This window comes from Ostrinia nubilalis, chromosome 11 (assembly GCF_963855985.1).
Source record: "Ostrinia nubilalis chromosome 11, ilOstNubi1.1, whole genome shotgun sequence".
Lineage (NCBI taxonomy): Eukaryota > Metazoa > Arthropoda > Insecta > Lepidoptera > Crambidae > Ostrinia > Ostrinia nubilalis.
Window position 1 is genome coordinate 15,173,023 of NC_087098.1, and position 23,342 is coordinate 15,196,364.

The 23,342-nt window shown below is 40.4% G+C and overlaps 2 protein-coding genes across 3 annotated transcripts; one reads left to right on the plus strand and one right to left on the minus strand.

Moving 5' to 3' along the window:
* Positions 1-1,687: 1,687 nt before the first annotated feature.
* LOC135076338 (SR-related and CTD-associated factor 8) lies at positions 1,688-18,202 on the minus strand. Of its 2 annotated transcripts, XM_063970827.1 has the most exons (13): positions 18,034-18,202; positions 17,669-17,959; positions 16,727-16,868; positions 15,632-15,726; positions 12,842-12,942; positions 8,371-8,452; positions 8,231-8,293; positions 8,040-8,158; positions 7,330-7,440; positions 6,735-6,856; positions 5,327-5,535; positions 3,251-3,442; positions 1,688-1,899 (listed from the first exon to the last, which is right to left on the minus strand). In XM_063970827.1, exons 1-13 carry the CDS (start codon positions 18,067-18,069, stop codon positions 1,720-1,722), a joined length of 1,743 nt encoding a protein of 580 aa, XP_063826897.1. In that variant the 5' UTR covers positions 18,070-18,202; the 3' UTR covers positions 1,688-1,719. The 2 variants fall into 2 exon arrangements, with proteins under 2 accessions (XP_063826897.1, XP_063826898.1); XM_063970828.1 differs by lacking the exon at positions 8,231-8,293 and having other exon boundaries at positions 8,353-8,452.
* Positions 18,203-18,943: 741 nt separating this feature from the next.
* On the plus strand, positions 18,944-22,947 carry LOC135076323 (protein FRG1 homolog). The gene is made up of 4 exons (XM_063970806.1): positions 18,944-19,370; positions 19,774-20,144; positions 20,506-20,701; positions 21,386-22,947. Exons 1-4 carry the CDS (start codon positions 19,309-19,311, stop codon positions 21,531-21,533), a joined length of 777 nt encoding a protein of 258 aa, XP_063826876.1. The 5' UTR covers positions 18,944-19,308; the 3' UTR covers positions 21,534-22,947.
* Positions 22,948-23,342: the final 395 nt, after the last annotated feature.

Sequence of the window (23,342 nt, forward strand, 5' to 3'; positions counted from 1 at the left end):
GCTTGCAGGTCGTATCCGTCCGGAAACACGATGTGGGGTCACTGACCTGGCACTCCGGTGGGCAGGCCCGGTGGCCGGATGCCGGCGGGCAGGCCCGGGGGTAGTCCCGGCGGCAGCCCACCCGGCATACTGCGGGGAGAACAACAATAATCGTCAAACAATGTCACTTCAAATGTAATAGTAGTTTTGATGGAAATCATTCATTTGTGTAAAGAAAAACCTCGTCATTAAGCGAATAATATTCGGTTCACCAAAGCCGTAAAACTTATATTAAAAAAAAAATATATGTATATGTCACCGTAAAATTGTGAATTCCGTCAGATTATAATCTGACGTAGTTAAATTACAATCTAACCTAACCTAACCCACTGTTAGTTTACAATCTAACGCGTTATATTATAAACTGACAGAGTTCACAATTTCACGTTGACATAATATTCGGTTCGGTGTCGACGAGTGCCACTTGTATTTTTTTCTCGAAACTACGTAAACGGCGGCGTTAGGAAGTGTTCCAGCGAATGTAATAAGGAATCCGAGAGTTGAGGCTCTCAATACAAACAAAGATTTGAAGAGATGCGCTGACATAGAATTATCACTTCACGGGATTTATTGCAACAATATCTATTTTAACGGTAAATAAAATATTTACCCTCCCGACGTTTCGGCTCGGTTGCACGAGTCATGATCGCGGGCAGACTGAAACCCGGACACTGTTAGTGTAGTTTGTCGGACTGACTGTACCACTGACGAAAATATTGTGCAAATGCGGGTGGGTGAAGAAAACTCATCGCGCCGGAGCAGACGACGCCGCATCTCTTCAGTCTGCCCGCGACCATGACTCGTGCAACCGAGCCGAAACGTCGGGAGGGTAAATATTTTATTTACCGTTAAAATAGATATTGTTGCAATAAATCCCGTGAAGTGATAATTCTATAGTAAAAATGCAACATAATAGTTTAAAATATTAGATGCGCTGACATCTTGCGTAGTCGGACTGACAAGTATTTTCTGTCTCGTTCGCACTGGATATTCAACCACCGAGACGAGAGTTCTACATCTTTTGGGCTTAGGATGTGTTTGCCCAGCAGGCCTAGGATGCGCGCTGCGATAAGCGGTTATCACGCCATTTTATCGATTTTGCCCATACATTTTGACGTTGATAACAGTATATCACGCACATCCTAGCCCGGCTGGTGTAAGCTCCTCTTGCGCATCAAAGGTCCGCAGTCCGTGAGAATGTGTAGTGGCGTTTCATCTGACTTTGGCCACAGACGCCGGCATCGACACTCACCCGGGCGGCGGCATCCTCGGCACCCCGAGCGGCAGCGCGGCGGGCAGGCTGTGCGGCGGCATGGCGGGCGCCGGTATAGCGCCCAGCGGCGCCGGCATCGACACTCACCCGGGCGGCGGCATCCTCGGCACCCCGAGCGGCAGCGCGGCGGGCAGGCTGTGCGGCGGCATGGCGGGCGCCGGTATAGCGCCCAGCGGCGCCGGCATCGACACTCACCCGGGCGGCGGCATCCTCGGCACCCCGAGCGGCAGCGCGGCGGGCAGGCTGTGCGGCGGCATGGCGGGCGCCGGTATAGCGCCCAGCGGCGCCGGCATCGACACTCACCCGGGCGGCGGCATCCTCGGCACCCCGAGCGGCAGCGCGGCGGGCAGGCTGTGCGGCGGCATGGCGGGCGCCGGTATAGCGCCCAGCGGCGCCGGCATCGACACTCACCCGGGCGGCGGCATCCTCGGCACCCCGAGCGGCAGCGCGGCGGGCAGGCTGTGCGGCGGCATGGCGGGCGCCGGTATAGCGCCCAGCGGCGCCGGCAGCGGCTGCATGGCGCCCGGCAGCAGGCCCGGCGCCGCTGGCATCATCGGCATGTTCTCCATCATCGCTTTGGGCAGGATCTGTAGAGGTGAAGGTTTTATTTATTTATTTATTAGGTACACCAACAAAGTCACATACATAATACAGTTCATACATTTTAACATGGTTTAACACATGATACGTATATGACCTCAATTACAGGTATACACAGTATTTCTTTTTGCAATGTTAGGGTAGTGTATAATTACACTAGTAAAAACAAAAATCAATTGAATAGAGTCTAGAGTTTAAGCACCGAACAATATAAAGGATTTAGTAATTGTTCATTTTGTTCGGTGCCTAAGTCGTTCCGAATACAGGCTTGAGTTTTGACTTAAATTTAGGGAGGCTGTCACCGAAAACGTTAGCCACCGCTTTATTATACGTTGCACACAACCGGTTAAGTGGCGAGTTTTGGCCTAACTTAGTTTTGCACAAAGGGATGTGAAAGAGGTCTCTACAGAGATAGCGAGAACTTTGCCTTGGAACACGAAAACGAAGTTTTTCCCGGGGGAAAGTTATCCTACTTACTAGTGAACACACCTCTCACCCTTGGTGGCAGCCACTGCGGTAGTGTCTTCATCAACAACACCACCGTCTTCCAAAGCATCTAACGACAGCGTGGAGCGCCCAAGCCTGCAGCGAGCTCCAAGGAAGATCAGACACGCCCAAGGAAGGTAAGACACGCCCAAGGAAGGTAAGACATGCCCAAGGAAGGTAACTTAAGACACGCCCAGGTCTGCTTCCCAATAGTCTTACCACATCCTACCTAATGAACACACCTCACTCACCCTTGGTGGCAGCCACTGCGGCAACGTATCTTCATCCACAGCGCCGCCATCTTCCAAAGCATCTAACGACAGCGCGTTAAGAGCCCAACGGGCCTGCAGCGCGCTCCATGGTAGATTGGACACGCCCAAGTCAGCTCCCAAGTCCTTCCAGATCCTACTTACTACGGGATTCTCACCTCAAGTTCCCACCGCTGCAACACCTATGTACCCATCCAGTAAAGGTCAAGTTTGCCCCGGGGGAAAGTTATCCTACTTGCTAGTGAACACACCTCACTCACCCTTGGTGGCAGCCACTGCGGCAGCGTGTCTTCATCAACAGCGCCGCCGTCTTCCAACGCGTCTAGGGATAACGCATTGAGAGCCCAGCGGGCCTGCAGCGCGCTCCATGGAAGATAAGACACGCTCAAGGAAGGTAAAACACGTCCAAGGAAGGTAAGATACGCCCAAGGAAGGTAAGACACGCCCAAGGAAGGTAAGACACGCCCAAGTAAGATAAAACACACCCACAGAAGGTAAGACACGCCCAAGGAAGGTAAGACACGCCCAGGTCTGCTTCCCAATATTCCTTCAACATCCTACCTAATGAACACACCTCACTCACCCTTGGTGGCAGCCACTGCGGCAACGTATCTTCATCCACAGCGCCGCCGTCTTCCAAAGCATCTAACGACAGCGCGTTAAGCGCCCAACGGGCCTGCAGCGCGCTCCATGGTAGATAGGACACGCCAAGGTCCGCTTCCCAGTAGTCCTTCCATTCGCGGCCTTTTACGCCGCGCCCGGGCGCCCAAGCCACCTGCGAAGAAAAGCATTATAAAAACCGGCTTCATAAAGGGTTGTGATGGAGTTAATGACTTTTTGTCATTATAATGGCTATAAAATAGGTCAGTGTCATATTATGTATATTTCTATTAGGCCTGGTTTTCACCAAGGCGGAGCGGAGCGGAGACGAGAGGCGATGTGTGTATGATAACGTAGCTGTCAGTCTAAACACACACTGCACAACTCCGCGCCACACTTCTCCTCTCTTCTCCGCGCGATCCAGTTTCACCGAAGTGGAGATGTGGAAATAATGAAATCTGATTAGTCATTCAAAACACATCTCTGCTCCACTCCGCCTTGGTGGAAACCTGGCCTTAGCTGCGCGACAAAGGCGTTCATATAACATGCGGTAACACATATCAGTTGGGCAAAATCAGACATAGAGAATGGAGCTTTGTACGCCACAAGTCGCGCGGATCAACCGAATAGTGAACTCAATTTCCTCAAAATATATCAGACAAACATGATGCTTCGACATCGGGTTGTCGACTATAGTCTGGTCCGGGAGCACGTAGAAATTTGTCCAATGACCCCAAGCTACCCATCCTTATCGCTCGCGCGTAATTATATTGCTATCGCGACCGTGCGACCGGCGCCCGCAGTGAGTGTGCGAGCGCGACAGCAACATAATTAGGGATGGGTAGCTTGGGGTCATTAGACAAAATTCTACGTGCTCGCAGACCAGACTACAGGGTGTTTGGTAAATGGGTATATGAGCCGACACTAGCCCATGTTAACATGGGCATATAAATGGTACGGTGAAGTCAGAAATTTGATATCATCATTTTATTTCTTTAAATTTTCATACAAAATAAATTTAATAAAATGCGATTTGTATGAAAATTAATATAATTAAAATGAAGATATCAATTTTCTGACTTCACCATACCATTTATATGCCCATGTTAACATGGGCTAGTGTCGGCTCATATACCCATTTATCTAACACCCTGTATATTTTATACAACCGCATCACTTATCTACGGGCCCATTGAAGCTGTGGGTTCACTGACCGTGACCTTCTTAGAGTGCAGCTTGTGCTTGTTGAGCTTGGCCAGCGCCTTGGCGGGTGGCGCCCTGTCAATGAGTTTGGTGGGACAGTTCGGTTTAAGTCATCTATCAGCTATATTTTATGCAACCGCATCACTTATCTACGGGCCCATTGAAGCTGTGGGTTCACTGACCGTAATCTCCTTAGAGTGCAGCTTGTGCTTGTTGAGCTTGGCCAGCGCCTTGGCGGGTGGCGCCCTGTCAATGAGTTTGGTGGGACAGTTTAGTTTAGGTCATCTAAAGCCTGGTCCGTGAGCACGTAGAATCCCGTCCAATGACCCCAAGCTACCCATCCTTGTCGCTCGCACGTAATTACGTTGCTGTCGCGCTCGCACATTCACTGCGGGCGCGCGTCGCACAGTCTCGACAGCAATATAATTACGCGCGAGCGATAAGGATGGGTAGCTAGGGGTCATTGGACAAAATTCTACGTGCTCCCGGACCAGACTATAGTAGCTTATCACCACTGACCGTAATCTCCTTAGAGTGCAGCTTGTGCTTGTTGAGCTTGGCCAGCGCCTTGGCGGGTGGCGCCCTGTCAATGAGTTTGGTGGGACAGTTTGGTTTAGGTCATCTAAAGCCTGGTCCGTGAGCACGTAGAATCCCGTCCAATGACCCCAAGCTGCCCATCCTTGTCGCTCGCACGTAATTACGTTGCTGTCGCGCTCGCACACTCACTGCGGGCGCGCGTCGCACAGTCGCGACAGCAATATAATTACGCGCGAGCGATAAGGATGGCTAGCTTGGGGTCATTGGACAAAATTCTACGTGCTCCCGGACCAGACTATAGTAGCTTATCACCACTGACCGTGATCTCCTTAGAGTGCAGCTTGTGCTTGTTGAGCTTGGCCAGCGCCTTGGCGGCGTCGCGGCGCCGCTCCATGACCACGAAGGCGCAGCCGCGAGGCGCCACCACGTCGATGGACGTCACGCCGCCGATGGCGCCGAACAAGTCTGATAGTTCCTCTTGCGTGGCTAACTTTGATAGGTGGCCCACCCATAGCGTTGTGCTGCACACTGCGTTGAAGAAAACACATGTGACGTTTTGAGAATTTTGGGACATAAAATAAAACTTGCAAATGATGTAACATTTTAAACTTTCGCGTTCCATTTCAACTAAAATAGTAAGACACGGGTCTTAACGCGACGTTTATTAATCCGTAAACCCGTGTCTTACTATTTTAGTTGCAAATGGTGGCTGATGGGACAGAAAAGTTCTCGAGTGGCGATCACGAGCCGGAAGACGTGGTGTGGGTAGGTGGACAGACGATCTGGTAAAGGTCGCGGAAAGAACCTGGATGCAGGCAGCGCAGGACCGTTTATTGTGGAAAACCTTGGGGTAGGCCTTTGTTCAGCGTCATTTGGCTGATACGACGAATATTTAATGTAAGTAAAATCTATGAATCTTTGACACAACCAGGCGATATTGACGCCTATTGCCGCCATTTCGTCGTCACTATTCGGTTGAGGTATCGTAGCTGGGTCTGTTCGGTGCAATATGACCGAACAAACTGAATCAGCGCACTCGTTCGCGATGCATCGATTTTACTTCAAATAACTAATTAGTGCAAATCACGGAACCATCGTGACCGGGTGCGCTCAGAACATTTTTAACATTTCAACATAACTTTAACATTTTTAACATTACTGTGAAACATTGAATAGAACTATATTTTTAACATACAAAAGACTCTTTTAATCCAACACTCAAACCCTGAGCCGCAATAGGGTCTACATACACAAGACAATCCACCGCGCTTCGATCGCGCAAGGCACAATAACGACGTAACTACGGTATTGACACAATATTTTATAATTTGACAAGATTTTTGGAAACACACTAGACTAGACTGTTAATAGCAATAAAACTTTTTTATATTTAAAACTAGCTTTCCGCCCGCGGCTTCGCCCGCGTGGAATTTTGTCTGTCACAGAAAAACAATATCGCGCGCGTATTTGCTCACCGTTTAGACCTACCCTGGACTACGACAAACATTTTAAAACCAAAATCAGCTCAATCGACCCAGCCGTTCTCGAGTTTTAACCAGACTAACGAACATCAATTCATTTTTATTTATATAGATTTTCTCTTAAAATATTTTAGTAATGTGTCAAGGACACTAATTGAATTATCGCTGGCCATAAACCAATCTTTATTGACAGGAACCACAGGATTTTAATGACAACACATGGATTTATTTGATGTTACAACTTACCACTAAGGTTCTCTTTCTTTATCGGTGGTAATCCCTTCTTTTCTCTTTCCCTTTGTTTTTCTTTCTCTGCCTCCCTTTCTTTATAGCTTTTACTATCCTTTTCGCGGTCTCTATCCCTGTCCCTGTAACAAATTAAGATATTTTTATTTTATTTATTTTATTTTAATTACACATGATAAAATATGTCTTCTAATATTTAAAATATTAACTCCAGAAGTTCTGAAGAGATAACAATTAAATTAATAACTTCTCTTCTGACTATTTCGCATCTCTCTTATGTTTACCTACAACAACCCATGTCAGCTTGCTAGCTGGTTGAATATTTTTTTAGTAGGTACATGGAAATGGTTTTTATTTCTTCATTTAAATATTGGTTACATGAAAAAAGGCATTATAACTTTTTGATTGTTTCTAAATAGTCTAATGTGATGCTCTACCTCCTGGGCTTCGGCTTGACACTACTTTTTGGGACACCCTGTATTATCTAAAGATAGATATCTGTGCCAATTTCAACCAGTCGTGTGTCATGCGATTATTTCAACTAAAACTGGCTATTGAAAACTTTGTCCTTGACGAGTATAACTATGTTATTTACCTGTCTCTGTCGCGGCGTCGGCGCGGCGAGCGCGATCGCGAGCGGGATCGACGCCTGCGCTTGGGCGAGCGCGATCGCGAGCGGTGGCGACGCGACTTGGGCGACGGACTCCTGGGAACAAGGAGAAAACATTGATGTTAAATAGAAAGATATCATTATTTAGCTCTAAGAACTTTTACACATAAATATCCTAGATAACATGTACAAAAATAGACATCAGCTCAGTATATCCCGCTCCCAGCTCAGTATAGCTTAGTGAGAGACTGGGGGACACTTGCCTGTTTTCACCATCAATCCCTAATTTTTAAGTGACCCCTATGGTAATACATAAAAAAGGCATTTTGTTAGGAATTGATGGTGAAAACAGGCAACTGACTTTTAAGAAAATTAGCAAGTAAATTACTTTCAATCTAGGATACTGGAGGCCCCGCACTAACTTCGTTTTTAGGATTCCGTACTTCAAGTGGAAAACAATGAAACCCTTCCATCACTTTGTTGTCTATCAACTTTTTAAAGATTTAATTGAATGTGCCTCTCTTGTAGCAGCTAAGCTAACACTGTGTAGGTTTGTTTTCGACAGGACAAGAAGAACTTTTTTATTGGAACGCGTGGAGGTATCGTTTTGAAATTACCACCAAATACTTACGACTGCGCTGCGGTCCCTTGGAACTGCAAAAAATCAAGCAATTTAGATTAATTTTATTACATACCTAGAATCATTAGCATCTGGTATTTCTATAACTTGCGGTCCGGTTTCCACGAATTCTATGTCAGATTCATTGGCCATATCATCCTTGGACTCGCCTTGCTTTTGTTGGTCGTTTGAGTTCTGAAACAAACAAAACCGAACTATAATATCTGCAGCAGAAGACTTAAGTTACAAAGATTTGATGATAATTACCAAGAATGGAAGATTCTGGTTTTGGTTTTGTTGTAGTTGCATATCCATCATAGGCATTAGATTCTGAAAGCAATCATATTGTTTTAAATAAAGCATAGTACATAAAGTTAATTTTGACATACTTTTTGCAGTGGTCTTACAGGTATTTGCATGCCGGTCATAAGCTGCATTTGAGCCTGCAAACTTTGGAGCTGCCTCATTATTTCTGGATTTGTTAGTATACTGAAACAAATCATAATTTTATAAGTAACAAATTAATACAGAAATTACAGTAACAGTTTACCTAGAGGGATCGCCATGTAGGTACAAAATACATTGTGGTATTGTTGGAAATTTTAAAAATTTACATTTATACAAAAAAGCTAAATGACTTTTATGGCGTAGTTACATGCGCGAAATTGATCGAATTAGTGTAAACACGCAGTTCAATTCGTTTCGCTGTAAGTCGGCCAAACTTCCGTGCGCGTGGTCGCGCATAGTGTAACTGTGCCATTACCATTAGATGGGCGTGACAATATAGAAACCACATTACATTTAAACTTATTACCATGTATTATGTGTTCTATTGACATTCGGTAATTTGATTTATTTCTATTGTTTTTTATTTAATTTGACTTAATTATTATTATTTATTTATTTTATTTATTCATGAATAGAACGGTAGTACCAATTACACTATTCAAACAAGACGTAACAAATTGACATGCATGATTTATTTATTTATATTAGGGAAACAAACAATTTTGATATACAGAAAAATAATCATTCAGGGAGTGGGTAGTCAATGCGAAAAAACGCTCAACGGTTGGAATGTGCAGGTGTCAAAATTTCCATACGGACCGGCTGTTAGTGTGGCAAAAAGTATGAACGTCGAAATGAGCAATGGTTAAAATGATCTGAAGTTAAAATGTCTTCGAGATTATTCGAACAAGTTCGTCTTATTGTATAATAGCTAACGTGAACACATGTTTAAATGCATCAAGGTAAAAATGTCCAAAAAATCTCTTTATTGACTGGACTACAAGAACATTAAACATTTTGACATTTAATTTTATTAATTAAGGCCGGGTAGCAGAGAAAATGGCGAAAATGAGGTTTTCATTTTTCATTTTTGAGGTACTAAACAGTAAAATTAAAGGCTAAGATTTTTATTGGGCATAGTTGAGGATATTTTCTAGGGCTATTAACGGATGGAAACACGATTTGATAAAGTTGACTCGATAGAATAAATTCCCAAAGTTACCTCTATTCGTTTTCTATTTATGGTTTTATTTTTAAAATAAGCGATTTGAGATTCTAAATCTTTTACTAAACTAAAGTTCAGAAATAACTTGAGGGCTTTTAACGGATGAAATTTTTATATTGCGTCTTATTTAGTTACAATGTTAAAAAATGTGGAAAAAATCGTCCATGACGGCTTGGACAATCTCAATCAGTCGCGCGGTGGCGCTTACGGAGGACGGACGCGTGTCAGTTTTTTGGCCGTGACAGTTCGCGATTTGTCAATATTTTTGACAATGATGACTTTGATGAGTCACAGTATAATAATATCAGTGTTACTGGAGAAAGCTTAAATTTTTGATAATTAAGAATTATCAATTTTGTCTACCTATTGAAATTTAAATCGTTCGCATCCTTTTAAACGAAGACTCTACTCATGATACATAGTACCTACATTCCTCAAATATGAGACAAAACCAATGAGTTAAAATTACATTTTAATAGTACCTACATACAATCGTCTTACACTCTTTAGAAGAGCACACTGACACAAGTAAATAATAAAAAATACTGTCTAAGGTCTGTAGCTAAAGGTCTAAGCTGTAAGATAGAAGAATCTTCTAGCCAAAAACATCGCAGATGCAGCATATATCAACGGATTTAAGACTGGACTGGCACCACCTTGCAATGTCATCCTCTCATTGTTATCTGTAATGTAAATTATTTTTAAAATGTATTTAAATAATAAAATGTTCGTTTTATTATTTCAATAATCTGACCTCTCAACTCAAGTACACTACACAAACACCTTTGTTCGCAACTGTACTGACGAAACCTCGATATTATACCTACCGTTCATTTAAGATGGCAAGCCTTATGTATGGAACGGTCGCTTTTTTGTAACCTTTATAATTTGGTCGGCTTATAGAAGAATTCCTGATATTTTTTTGCAGTTCGATAACTTTCTTATAAGTCGTAATATAAAACTGAAATTAACAGGATAGCTTATTCAAGGAACATTTTAATTTGTCCATTGTATGCCATGTTCCCTTGTTATAAGGGAATCGCGTATTCGGCCACGAAAGTGCTTTTGCGCAAAGCCACATCATTTATATTTACTGTGGTTATAAAGGTGTACCAGGGGTACATGCTACACCTTTTTATTTGATTGTAAGAGTACTGGTTTACTCACAAATCCGTTTTATCTGATTTTCGAAATCTTTTAATTACACTGGTGTTTATCATTCAAATCAATGACTAATGTTTGAACTAATTTGGACATATCAAGGTCTATCATTGGTATTTTTTTCAAATTTCTGCGTTGAGCCATTTACGAGATCTGGGACATCACAAAACCTGTTTTGAGACAAATAAATACTTTCTATTCTATTCTATTCTAAAACATTACCCCAGCAAATTAAATTCTAAATAACTTGAGAACCGGAACACGAACAAATTTTGCTATTCGTGGACAAATTACTACGCAACAAGAGCTATCTATCCATGTATTTGGTTCCGGGATAGAACGACTTTCAAAAAAAAAATTTGCCAGGGTAATGTTTGAAACGTTACCCCAGCAAAATCTGTTTTTTCCTAATAACTTTAAAACTATAATTTGAACGAATTTTGCTATTAGTGGAAAAATTTCTGCTCACGATGAACTAATTATCTGCTATACTCTCGACTCTCTAAAGCACAACATTTATAAAAATTTTGCAACATTTAAAAACCGTGTGTGATGCTCATTGCTCATAGTGATTTTCGATACAGAGCCCCGTACATACGTTATACATAAATTATGGAAAGAGAACACCCAGACCAATACAAACAAATATGTATGCAATTTTAGTATGATATTTTTTATTTATTAATAAACAAAAAGACTGAACAAAATTGATGCGTGTACTGATTAATGTAATTAACCATCTCGCAAAGTTTCGTGAATTGCAACAACTATAATTTATTATCCAAGCTCTAAATAATCGCTACTACGAGTAACTGATCATAAAATGTTTTTCCAATCGCTCAAGCTCCCGAGGATCTACCGATAGGTCGGGTGACGTAATCTTGAAATTCTTTTAGCCGGCGCGGAACTTCCGGAAGGTCGGGTGACGCCACGCCTCTTTGAACCGTGTTTACTTTGGCAGTTATATTCTATATTTATTCGATTCTAAAATATATTCCCAAAAATTTTGAAAGTTGTTTTAATTTGTATCACTTGGATATGATTTGTAAGAAAGTGCTGTGAGTGTGACGCTTGAACGGAAGGAAGTCAACCTAACCTAACCAACTGCGTATTTCTAAACTGCGTATTTCTATACTGTGTAGCCGCGAGAGCTCTTTGGCGCGCTGTCTTCGGCGAAGTATTGCGCGCGCAGATTTTGACAGCGCGAAATACCTACTTTAGCAGAAATACCAAGCCTTAATTCATGAGCACAATATATCAGTTGATCATTTTATCTATCACACTTTTTGTTGTACTTGTATTTTGTGATGTGTACCATTTGTCACTAAACCATTGTAACCATGGTAATAATGTACATTTTGACACTGGGACTTTTTGACGTTCATACTTTTTGCCACACTAACAGCCGGTCCGTATGGACATTTTGACACCTGCACATTCCAACCGTTGAGCGTTTTTTCGCATTGACTACTCACTCCCAGAATGAAAATAATCACACAACCTATAATGATAACCTATTTATAATTGATCTTATAAGCGCTTTGGAATGTATGTATTCTGTAAGCTTGTAAGGTGTTTGAATAATAATAAATAAATAAATTAGCGACTTTAGCAGCGCGACTGTCGCGTGAGTCGTAATTTCATACTACATGACGCGCGGAATCCGTTGCTGCCGCGCTGCTGTCGCGTTTCTGACGCCGTAATGTGACGGCGGTCGGTTTGAACCAGCGTTGCCAGTTTTTTTTTTCGCCAAGTCGGGACTTTGGTACTTTTTGAGTGAAAATAGCGGGATTCTTCCGTCAGAAGCGGGACATAGTAAAAAAACGTATATAATCAAAGGTTTTCAAATATTTATCTTTTTATTTGACTTAAAATTACGTTTACGTGACAATAGATAGCAAAAGTAGCCATAAAAAATGTATTTTAACAAAAAAATAATGTTTTAAATCAGATTTTACTCTATCGTTAAATTCGTCTTTAGAATAAAAAAAAGAAAAAAAATTAAAAAGTTTTATTCTTTAGAATAATATGGCGTTTCAAACAATAGTCTGGTGAAGTTAGTGTCTCTCTCCGAAAAGCGGGACCGAGCCTGTCCCGCGCGGGACATTTAAATTTGATTAAAAAATCGGGACGTCCCGCCAAAATCGGGACGTCTGGCAACGCTGGTTTGAACCCTATTGCTATGAGCATAAGGTGTTATTTACCTGCCAAGCGCGTCGGCGGGGTTCTGCGGCGGCGGCGGCTGCGGCGCGGGCTCGGCGGCCGGCGGCTCGTCGTCGCTCTCGTAGTCGAAGTCGTTTAGCAGCTGGAAGTAAGGAATATTAATATTCGCTTCCTTTTCTCAGTTCTTGCTTCTTCAGATCACTTGTTGCTTGCTCAACTTTAACTTAAACTTCAATTAAACTTTAAATAAACTTGTCTCCCGGAGCGCCTCGCTCCGTATTTATAGGGCCCCGGGCTATATCCATCCCTTTCTCTCCCGATATTCCTGTCTCTGTCTCTCATGTTCTGGACCATAGTTCTGGAATGTTCGAAGCGAGAGGTCCGATGTTGCCGTCCCGTTTCTTTTTCTCTCGAATATTCCAGAAGTGTGTGGAAGAGTAATTGATGTGCAAGCGAGATGACAGATAATGTGAGAAAGAGATGGAATATTATTTATCTCTAATTGATTATTTTAGTACATTTTCTGATTGTTAACGTTAACGTTGGTAATCAATTCTAATTAATAAATTAGCGTATTTTCTCGGTTGACGTCGCTAACAGTTACAACCAAATTGCTCTAATTTAATTATTTTAATTTTCATACAAATCGAATTTTATACAATTTATTTTGTCTCTCTTTCCTTCTCTTATTGATACTCAAATAAAAAAAAATTGAGAAGAAGAAAATCATTGAATGCAATTCTTTCTAGAGATGAAACGGATATCCGGCAACTATCCGGTAGGCCGGATATCCGGCCTAAATTTACTATCCGGCCGGATACCGGATAGTAACTCACTATCCGGCCCGCTGGATACCGGATATTAAAAAACTACAACAATTTCCTATTAATGAAATGAAATACTTTAATGTTAGAGGTAAACATCAATAAAATGGCTTATAATAATGACGGCTTTTATTTAAAGTCCAAAAAGTTACAAAAAGCCATAATATTAAGGCCTTTAAAAAAACTAATTTCTTTTTCTGGGCTATTCACTCTAATGACGAATACATAAATAGTAAATACAGTGTGAGTCACGTTAAAGTGTACATATGAAAATAGATGAAACTAGACCTATTTTTATCGACAAAAAAGAGGTCAAAAAATTTTTGAGATTTTTTTTTTAATTTTTTATAGATTTTTTTTTCTTCCAATTACTTGTTGTAAAGAAAACGTAATAACTTTTAAACTAAGCGGTATATCCTGATAAAATAAAAACAGTAATAATGCTAAATAACAGGCGATACTAAAAAAATACATAAACTTCACAAAAAATGCCAACAAATAATAAAAAACGACACTTTTTGAAAAAAATCTGCTTTTAAATTCGTGTTTTTTTGGTTATTTGATAAATTTCTCCAAAAAATGCCCCTATAACAGGTAGTTTTTATTACTTTGTATTATTCTCTATCGTATTATCTTTGTAAAACAAAAAATCGCATGTCTCTATCCCTATCACAATATTTGCTATGATCGTTTGAACAAAAGCCTGCCACAATATTATACAGGTAGAGACAATTTGAATTTTAACTAAAATGCTTATTTTACTTCTAAATCTTTTGTTTTTATTTGAAATCTAACTTGTCTTTATCAAAATTACAAATCTAGAGCCATTTTCAGTTTCGTTGTTAACGAAGCGTTGAATGGCGCGCCCGGAGAGGCTTAGTTCAAACGATCATTGCAAACGTTGTGATAGGGATAGAGATATGAGATTTTTGGTTTTACGAAGGTAATACGATAGAGAATAATACAAAGTAATAAAAACCACCGGTTATAGGGGCATTTTTTGGAGAAATTTATCAAATAACCAAAAAAAACACGAATTTAAGAGCAGATTTCTTTCAAAAAGTATCATTTTTTATTATTTGTTGGCCTTTTTTGTGTATTTTATGTATTTTTTTAGTATTGCCTATTATTTAGCATTATTACTGTTTTTATTTTATCAGGATATACCGCTTAGTTTAAAAGTTATTATATTTTCTTTACAACAAGTAATTGGAAGAAAAAAAATCTATAAAAAATTAAAAAAAAAATCTCATAAATATTTTGACCTCTTTTTTGTCGATAAAAACAGGTCTAGTTTCATCTATTTTCATATGTACACTTTAACGTGACTCACACTGTATATGTTAAGTAAAAATATTGCCAAATAAAATAGGCGATAATTTTTCACTGATGGTCTGATGTCATGATGCAGTTCGGTCAGATTACGCAGCAAGTAAACTAATTTAATTTTCGCTATTCAATCACACACTCACGAAGGCAACCGAAATCGCCCGAATTTACTGCCCCCTAGACAAGTGGCAAAATCTGACATTCTATTCGGACTGATTCGATTTTCGAAAAGTGTGACTGTGTGACTAGTCTAGTCTACTAATAGACCCACTGATCGCGTTCGAAGCACCTGTGCGGCGCTAAACTCGTCACGACATGCAACGAGACAATGTGCCAACTATCCGGCCGCCGGATATCCGGCTATCCGGCCTAGCAGCTGGCCGGATATCCGGTATCCGGTATCCGGCCAAACTACTATCCGTTTCATCTCTAATTCTTTCTTTAAAAAAATAAAGGAATGTTTTTTTTAAGTAATGTAAGGCTGGGTTGCACCATCTTAGTTTAACTTTAACAAACGTCAAAAATCTGTCAAACTCCATACAAAAAGCACCGGTTATCGTTATACGTTACCGTTAAAGTGAGGTGGTGCAACTCAGCCTAAGAGTACTTTCCCTTCAGGTGGCTTTACAAAATTTCACCCTATAATATGTTAGTGTGGATCATTTAAAACCACAATACCTGATCGCCCATAGGCGTCGACGCGTGCGGCGAGTGCTGCGCCGGCGCCGGCGACTTGCCGTCCGTAGTGTTGTGCGTCGCGTTCAGGCTGCTCCCTGGAAACAAATACGTTCTTGCTTAGCTGGCAGAGTTCGAAATTATCAAGATAATTACGCTTCATGATAATTATCAACAGTACAAGATACATTTGTATTGTTTCATAAGAAATTCTGATTGCGAATATTGCTTTATGTTTTCGGTAGCTGATTGTTGTCAAGTTATCCATCGCTAGTCGCATAAAGCTTGGAAAATAGATAAATATTTGGACGCTAGATAAATAGATAGATTTTATAACTATCTATGTAGATTAACGCCCACCATTAGGCGCAAGTGCAGAAATACACAGTCGAAAACTCCGAACACAGTTCATTTTCACGAGAGCATTATTTTGTCGTTAATTATCCTTCTGTTATTATCACGATAATTATCATGATAATTATCGTAATAATTATCCTTTCGAACCCTGTTAGCTGGAGTACAGTTTGCAAGATGTAAGCTGAGCTTTGTATTTGTGTGAATGCACATGGATAGTGTAGTGTCACAGTTGGCTTCGTGTGACAGGTCAGTACTATTTTAAATAGCTTGTGTTATCACAAGGAAGAAACATTATTATGATCAATAGGCAAAAACTTATTGGAATATAAATTCTAAGCAATAAGCCAGACTGCCCCCTTGTGCGACACTGGGTGCACTGCAAACTCAAGTGCAGGTACCGGCTGTCCCACAGGGAGGCAGGTATCTGAATTGAATTTGTATTGTAATTTAATTTTTAATTCTTAATTTAATTATTAATTTAATTTTTTTCATTTAATTTTATTTCGATATTTATTAGTTTTTTGGATGTTTTAATTTAATTTATTTGTCTGTCTCTTATTTTGTTTGATTTAATAAGATTTTAATTATTTATTTTATGGGCCCTGGTCTGAAATAAATGAATTTTATTTTATTTTATTTTTATATTTATAAAGTGCCTTGTCAATCTTGTCATGCAAAAAAAAGTTATCATTAATTTTAAAAAGTGTTGTCTATGACATAAACTATGTGAAATTCCGTTACCATTTGCGGTGTTGTTCTGCTGCTGCTGTATCTCCTGGTGCAGCGGGTGGTTGGGGTCGGCCATGTCCAGCAGCGGCTGGATGACTTGCGGACTGAACACGTTGTTCTTTTGCCACAGATTCAAAACTCGGATTATATTTCGCTGAAATGAAAATAAAATGTAACTATCTAGTAATCTCTTTTTAGCCGACTGCGCCAGACGGAGGGTTATGTTTTTCGATGTATGTGTATCAAAAAATACATATCACAAATAAAAGAATTAGTCATTGATGACTCTGATGAAATGAAATTTTTACACAGTTGGGTTTTTGTTTTTTCAATAATTAATAACATATTATAATCTAATAGTGTGATTGGAGGAATACTACACAGTAGAGGTCACTCACAGTTGGAACTCAACAGGTGTTCGAGTAGGCGCACACCGTTGATTTTTAGTTGGCCGATAGTTGTGTAGATTGTATGAAGAATCGGCCAAATCGAATCGGCATAGTGTGCGCACTACCATATATGCCCATACTGATCAACAGCCCGACGAAAAATCAACAGTGTGCGCCTACTCTTATTCCAATGATTTGAGAATATGTTTTCCACCATCAAGGAAAAAATGGAATGAGGACAGGCAGATAAGAATGATTTGGTTAGAGCTAGATAATCAATACAATCAGTTTACTACACATAATAAATTAAACTTTGTTGATATGTGAAAGACACCAAATTATTTATGATTTTAGTATTACTGTAGGTAGTGTAGTATCACAGGTATTTGCATGTTATTCATGACTTCAGTAAAACAAAACATTGGTTTTAATACACAACCTAAAAAGATATCACTAGTATTTGATAAGAAATGTTTAGATTTGGCTATAAATCTTAATTATATGTATAAATAACGTTAACATTATAAAGATTTATAACCTAAAATGGCAATTTTATGTAACAAACCTTATCTTCAGGAGGGCATCTGAAGAGGTTAGCAAAAGTCTGCTGCATATTCTTGGCAAACCGTGGAGCAAACACATCCTTCTCTTGTCCGAATTGATGTCTAGATTGCCTTACTATCGAATCTATCACGTAAAGACCAGGAACTTTGTATTCTGGCTTACACTTTTGTATGAACTTTTCCACACTGTGCACTACGTGCTTGTAGAACTTTATGGCCTTTATAGCACCTCTAGTGATAGCACTCATCTTCGCCTTCGATATAGGCGGCTTGTTATCGTACAACCCGGATAACTGCAAGAAATTCATAGTTAAAATGATGCCACGATAAAATTTTACATATCACAAAACTGACACTAATATTATACCTCCGCGTTGAACGATTTTACTTCCGACATATCCATTTTGTTATTTGTTATCTAGGGACTAATTATTCTATTAATTTACACTCGTAAAATTAATGTAACGCGTAAGAAAACTCATTTTCGTTAGCGAGTCAACATGCCCAAAATTACAAAATGGCGAGCGTGCATCAGGGTTGCCAGCCCTAAACTAAATTTTCCTCAAATAATTATGCTGAATTTAATATTGTAAAGTTAAAACAATTTTTTTTTCATTTTCAATTAATTATTTTAATTCAATTATTAATTAATTTTAATACAAATAAAATATAATTATTTGTCAAACTGTAAGGCGTGTAGCCTATTTCCACCAAGGATAATAAAAATGCTACGAAGATGATGTGTGGATGTGGAGTGAAGTCTGAAGATGACATTTGTAACAAAGCTGTAAAACGGTGAGGATGTTTCCACCACTCCAGCCAGAGATTTATGCTTAGTGACGGATGTGTTTTTGGATAGAATCAATAGAATCATTTCTTTTACCTTACCTCGCTCGGTCAGTTTGACCTTAACCGGCTTCAGGAAGAGACAGGCTATTGTACTACAAAATCATAGAATTTTTAAAACAAGGTCTCAGTCCTTTCAATAACCCCGAAGCTAGGTCCTCTTCATGAGAATGGAATTGAATGGAACTCTTCAGGGGTGGTCTAGGAGTCCTTGCTTTATTTTTTACCCTCAGTCTTAGGAAGTATTTTTATTTATTTAGAATGGCAGCCCTGGCTTAAAAAAAACCGCGACAGAAATTTTGTCTATGTCTTTATCTATGGATTAAAAAAAAACATTTGACAACTAAGAATAGTGTCGTTAGTTATACCGGTATACCGGTTTTAATCATTTGGTCACAGAGCACGTAATAGCATTGGGTTCTATAACCAGAAAAAAAGTAAAATGAAAAGGAAAAACAGCTCTTTAGTAAATTAATTACACTTTTCACTACAAAATTCATAACTTTTAGTTTAATTATTGAAAAATGTATTTTTTCTGTGCGTAAATGGTAAAATAATATCCACTGTCAGTTTGACCAATAATGACATCTGAAAGAAAATGTCAAATTATTTTGATTTGAGGCGATTTGTTTTGTTTTGAGAATTTTCTGAATTTTATATCGTCACGGGAACTAGTTTTTAAGAAGTAAATGGTAATCATCAATAACATCATCCGTAAAGAGTAAAAAATAACGCTAAACCTGCAAAGGATTAATCTCACTCATTTAACCTCTAACTTCATCATCTGTACAAAACAATGGCTGATGAATATGCTGCTGTAAAACGAGGAAAACTTATTCTGAAAGGAGACAAACCCAAGTAAGTAATGAAGATATTGTTAACCTCTTACCTACGGGAGGCACCTATAGTTGCCAAGTCAAAAGTCACTTCTCAATACGGGTGGCATCTATTGTTATTTTGGCAAAGCCAATACTAAATCACGGTTTACGACAAAAAACAATAAAATTGCAAATTAAGTGTAAAATGCGCTTGTAATTATGAAACTACATTAGTTGCAGAATATAATATTCCAAATTTAAATACCGTAAGTCTCATACTTTTTAAAATATCTTGATGTAAAGTGGAGCAAACAATTTTATAGGTTAAAATACCCCGTATTGAGAGGCGACTTTGGGTTTCCAAGGGCCCGTAGGTAAAGGGTTAAACCCTACAGAATAACAATAATTTTGTTTTAAATCATAATCAAAATCATTGATTTCAGAGCTAAGAAACGCAAACACAAGAAGACAGAAAAAGCGGAGGTTTCAGAAGTGGACGTAGATTCCATGAAGCACGGGGGTTGGTGGACAGTCTCTAGGATTGAGGATATAACTGGGTCGATATCAATAGAGTTTGGGAACAATTCTTATATCTCTGCGCTAGACAATGGCCTGTTTACTATTGGTGCTCCCCACGGTGACGGAGAAGGCCCGTCTCCTGAGGAGATATTCACAGCCTTCCCGGCAGGAGAGAACAAGTTTGCGCTGAAGTCTGGCTATGGGAAGTACTTGGGAGTGTCCAAAGACGGCTTGGTTATTGGGAGGTCAGACGCAGTTGGACCTATGGAACAGTGGGAACCTGTGTGGCAGGATGGTAAGGCTTAATTATTTTCACACCATGAACCTAAATGTTGCATTTTAGTGAAGATTTTAAGTATTTTTTGTTAAAAATTTTACAAAAGATCTCTGCATTTTATTTACTTCCATCTTATATTTGGATAGTTGGCACCATCAATCACAATCAGTAAACAAATTCTTAAATAACTATCACATCATGACACATAATGTTTTTTATGTAACTAGAGATAATATTCAAATTCCTAACAATCGGGATCTCACTTATAACACTTGCACTTCTTTAAACCCAAAGTGATAACCATTACAAGCTATTAAATTGTCCTTTGATTCGACTGTGAAATTGACAAAGGTACGAGTAAAATATGTTGTTTTTTCAGGTAAAACAGCAATACTGAGTTCAGTAAATAAGTTCATATCAGTAAACCCGGAAGACGATTCAGTAGAGGCTCGGAGCCTGACCGCTGGCACGGCGGAGTTCTGCAACATACGAAGCAATAAAAGCAAAGAGGTCAACAAAACCACTCTGCCTGCTGAGGAGGAAGGGAATCTGACTGAAGTTGAGATTAACTATGTGTAAGTACTTAGAATATTGTCCTGTAAATGTATCAGACGTCTGGGTGTCAAAGAAATCGCGCAAAACATGTCCAACGTGTGTTGTTGGGGAAAAAAAATCCCATCCAGTCACACCCCTACTTGTATTTTCTTACTGTAAGCTTTAGATTACTTAATTATTTTTTATGTATTTTGTACATTGTCTATTCATAATGAAAGCTCTTATATCCTGATATTAAAGGTACATATTTAATGTTTGCGATCTGTACCAGTGTCACTCTGGGAATTTTTTTCCCAATGTTTGGGTGTGACTCATTGAGAACAAGTGTAATGTTGTGCTCTCAGTCATCTTCATTCATACTCTCAAAACCTGTTAAAGCCCGGTCCGTGAGCATGTAGAATTTTTGCCCATCCTTATCGCTCGCGCGTAATTATGTTTCTTTCGCGCTCGCACACTCACTGCGAGCGCCCGTCGCACAATCGCGACAGCAATATAATTACGCGTGAGCGATAAGGATGGGTAGCTAGGGGTCATTGGACAAAATTCTACTTTTCTCACGGACCGGGCTTTAACAGGTTTTGAGAGTATGAAGATGACTGAGAGCACAACATTACACTGAACTGACCAGACTATAAAATAAAAGAAAGCCTCACGGCGTGTTGCTATCACTATCAGTCGTCCTCACGAGCCCTGTCTCGTTCCAGCAAGAAGTTCCAGAAGTTCCAGGACAAGAAACTGCGGGTGAGCGAAGACAGCGTCATCGAGCTGCGGCGCGCGCGCGAGCAGGGCGCGCTACACGAGGCGCTGCTCGACCGCCGCAGCAAGATGAAGGCCGACAGATATTGTAAATAGGGCATTAGGGCTCCTTCAAAATGGGTTCCCTACGTTTTGTCGAAGCCTTTTCATCGAATGGTCATAATCTCGAATGTACAAAACATCGAATGCCGTATCATCGAAAGGTATTAATCGTGACATCGTCTTCTTCTTCTTCTTCCCACCTTTATTTTCTTCTTTTCGTGCTGTTCTTCTTCTGCTTTTCTTTGTCTCATCTTCTCTTCTTGGGGTCTCTCAAAATGGGGTCAGGGAAAATAACATGAGAAAAAGAAGAGACGAAGAAAAACAGAAGAAGAACAGGAGACGAAAAGAAGAATTATAGCAAGTAAAACCTTTCGATGATTCGTACATTGGAGAGTATGACCATTTGATAAAACGACATTCGATAAAACGTAGAGAACCCCTTCAAAATACCTTGGTTTTAAGCCGCATATCCACTAGAGGTGAGGGACGAGGAGGCCGCTCGGCGCGAAGCTGCCGCTAGTGGATACGCGGCTTTAGAATTGCACTGGACGCACGCTAAAGGTATAAGTCCAGATGGCTGCAGACTGCAACCGCAAGCGACAATGCAGTTGACCGCAGTGAAAAAGCAAAAGTCAGAGAAGTCTTGCAATTTGCGGTCTGCACTCCACCATCCACTTATAAAAGCGTCGGCGCTGAGCGATCAGCGTCACCCTATCCGTCCCCCGGACACGGCCTGAGCCGAGGTCCGAGCTTACCGTGGCGCCCTCAGGCCGCGTCCGTAGTCCCCTCGATCGGGCCCACTAGAGTGAGCCCGCCGTAGGCTGGACTTGGGTCCAACACCGCGGTGGGCAACCCTCTAGTTGGGTTCGCCACTGATCGAGCGCCTTATGCGCTCGATACGGCCCGATCGCGAACGTCGGTCTGCGACCGACGCGGACGAGCCTGGGCTTCACTTCGCGAAGCCCACACTCGGCCTCGTCGGCACGCGCACCGACGATCGCCAAACGGCTAGAGTACCTTTTGTACTCGCCACTCTGCCCGGTGAAGCTGGAAAAGCTGCTCAAGCTACAGCGCGCGTCCCTTCAAAAAAAAAAAAAAATCAGCGTCACTCGAGAACGTTTCCTTGACATATTAATCTGTCAGCGCTGACGATCAGCGAGCGGTCAGCGCAATTCTAAACTCACGTTAGACGATATGACCCGGACATTAGTCGCCCGTTTGCTGGACTACACTCGAAAAATTGTGTGACGACGACATAAAAAATGGTACATACCAACAGTTGGTTGTAGGTAAGATACTTGCAGTTTTTGCAGTCTTGCCAAACACACTACTGATGTCCTGCTCAAAACGTCTAATTTGAAGTTTCAGTGTATAAATTCGTGTACAGAATGGATGGATGCTTGGAATTGGACAATGTGTGGTTTGGTGCACTATGCTGTTATATTGTAATAAACTTAGATTTAAGTAAGTTTTTCGTATTATTTTTTATCTTTGCTTATTTCACAACAACTAAGACTTGGTTTCCACCAAAGCAGAGAGGAAAACTGTGTTTTTAATAATCACTAGGATAATGTGGAAATGACGAAAGTAATAATAAAAAACTGTAGGTATCTTACAAAATATTATTTGACACTAGTGATTTTCATAAAACAGTTTTCAATATGAGGGTAGATATTTTTTTAAAGATGAAAAATTTGTTTATAGGAGTTTGGTTTGTAAAAGGAAAAACAGTATTTTTTATATTTATTTATTTCTCTTGTAATAACATTCGGTACAGTGGCCTAAACGCGTCGAGAATAATTTTGTATACACCGTTTTTACAGAGAAACGAAATTGATTCGTTATGATCATAGAGAATTTGAA

Excerpts from the sequence above, each read along its gene's own strand:
- LOC135076338 (XM_063970827.1), bottom strand. The coding sequence starts at position 18,069 with ATGGATATGTCGGAAGTAAAATCGTTCAACGCGGAG. Across the intron at positions 8,159-8,230 it reads ACCAGAATCTTCCATTCTTG|AACTCAAACGACCAACAAAA; the intron begins GTAATTATCATC and ends TGTTTGTTTCAG. Across the intron at positions 3,443-5,326 it reads TGCACTCTAAGGAGATCACG|GTGGCTTGGGCGCCCGGGCG; the intron begins GTCAGTGGTGAT and ends TTTTCTTCGCAG.
- LOC135076323 (XM_063970806.1), top strand. The coding sequence starts at position 19,309 with ATGGCTGATGAATATGCTGCTGTAAAACGAGGAAAACTTATTCTGAAA. Across the intron at positions 19,371-19,773 it reads CTGAAAGGAGACAAACCCAA|AGCTAAGAAACGCAAACACA; the intron begins GTAAGTAATGAA and ends CATTGATTTCAG. Across the intron at positions 20,702-21,385 it reads GAAGTTGAGATTAACTATGT|CAAGAAGTTCCAGAAGTTCC; the intron begins GTAAGTACTTAG and ends GTCTCGTTCCAG.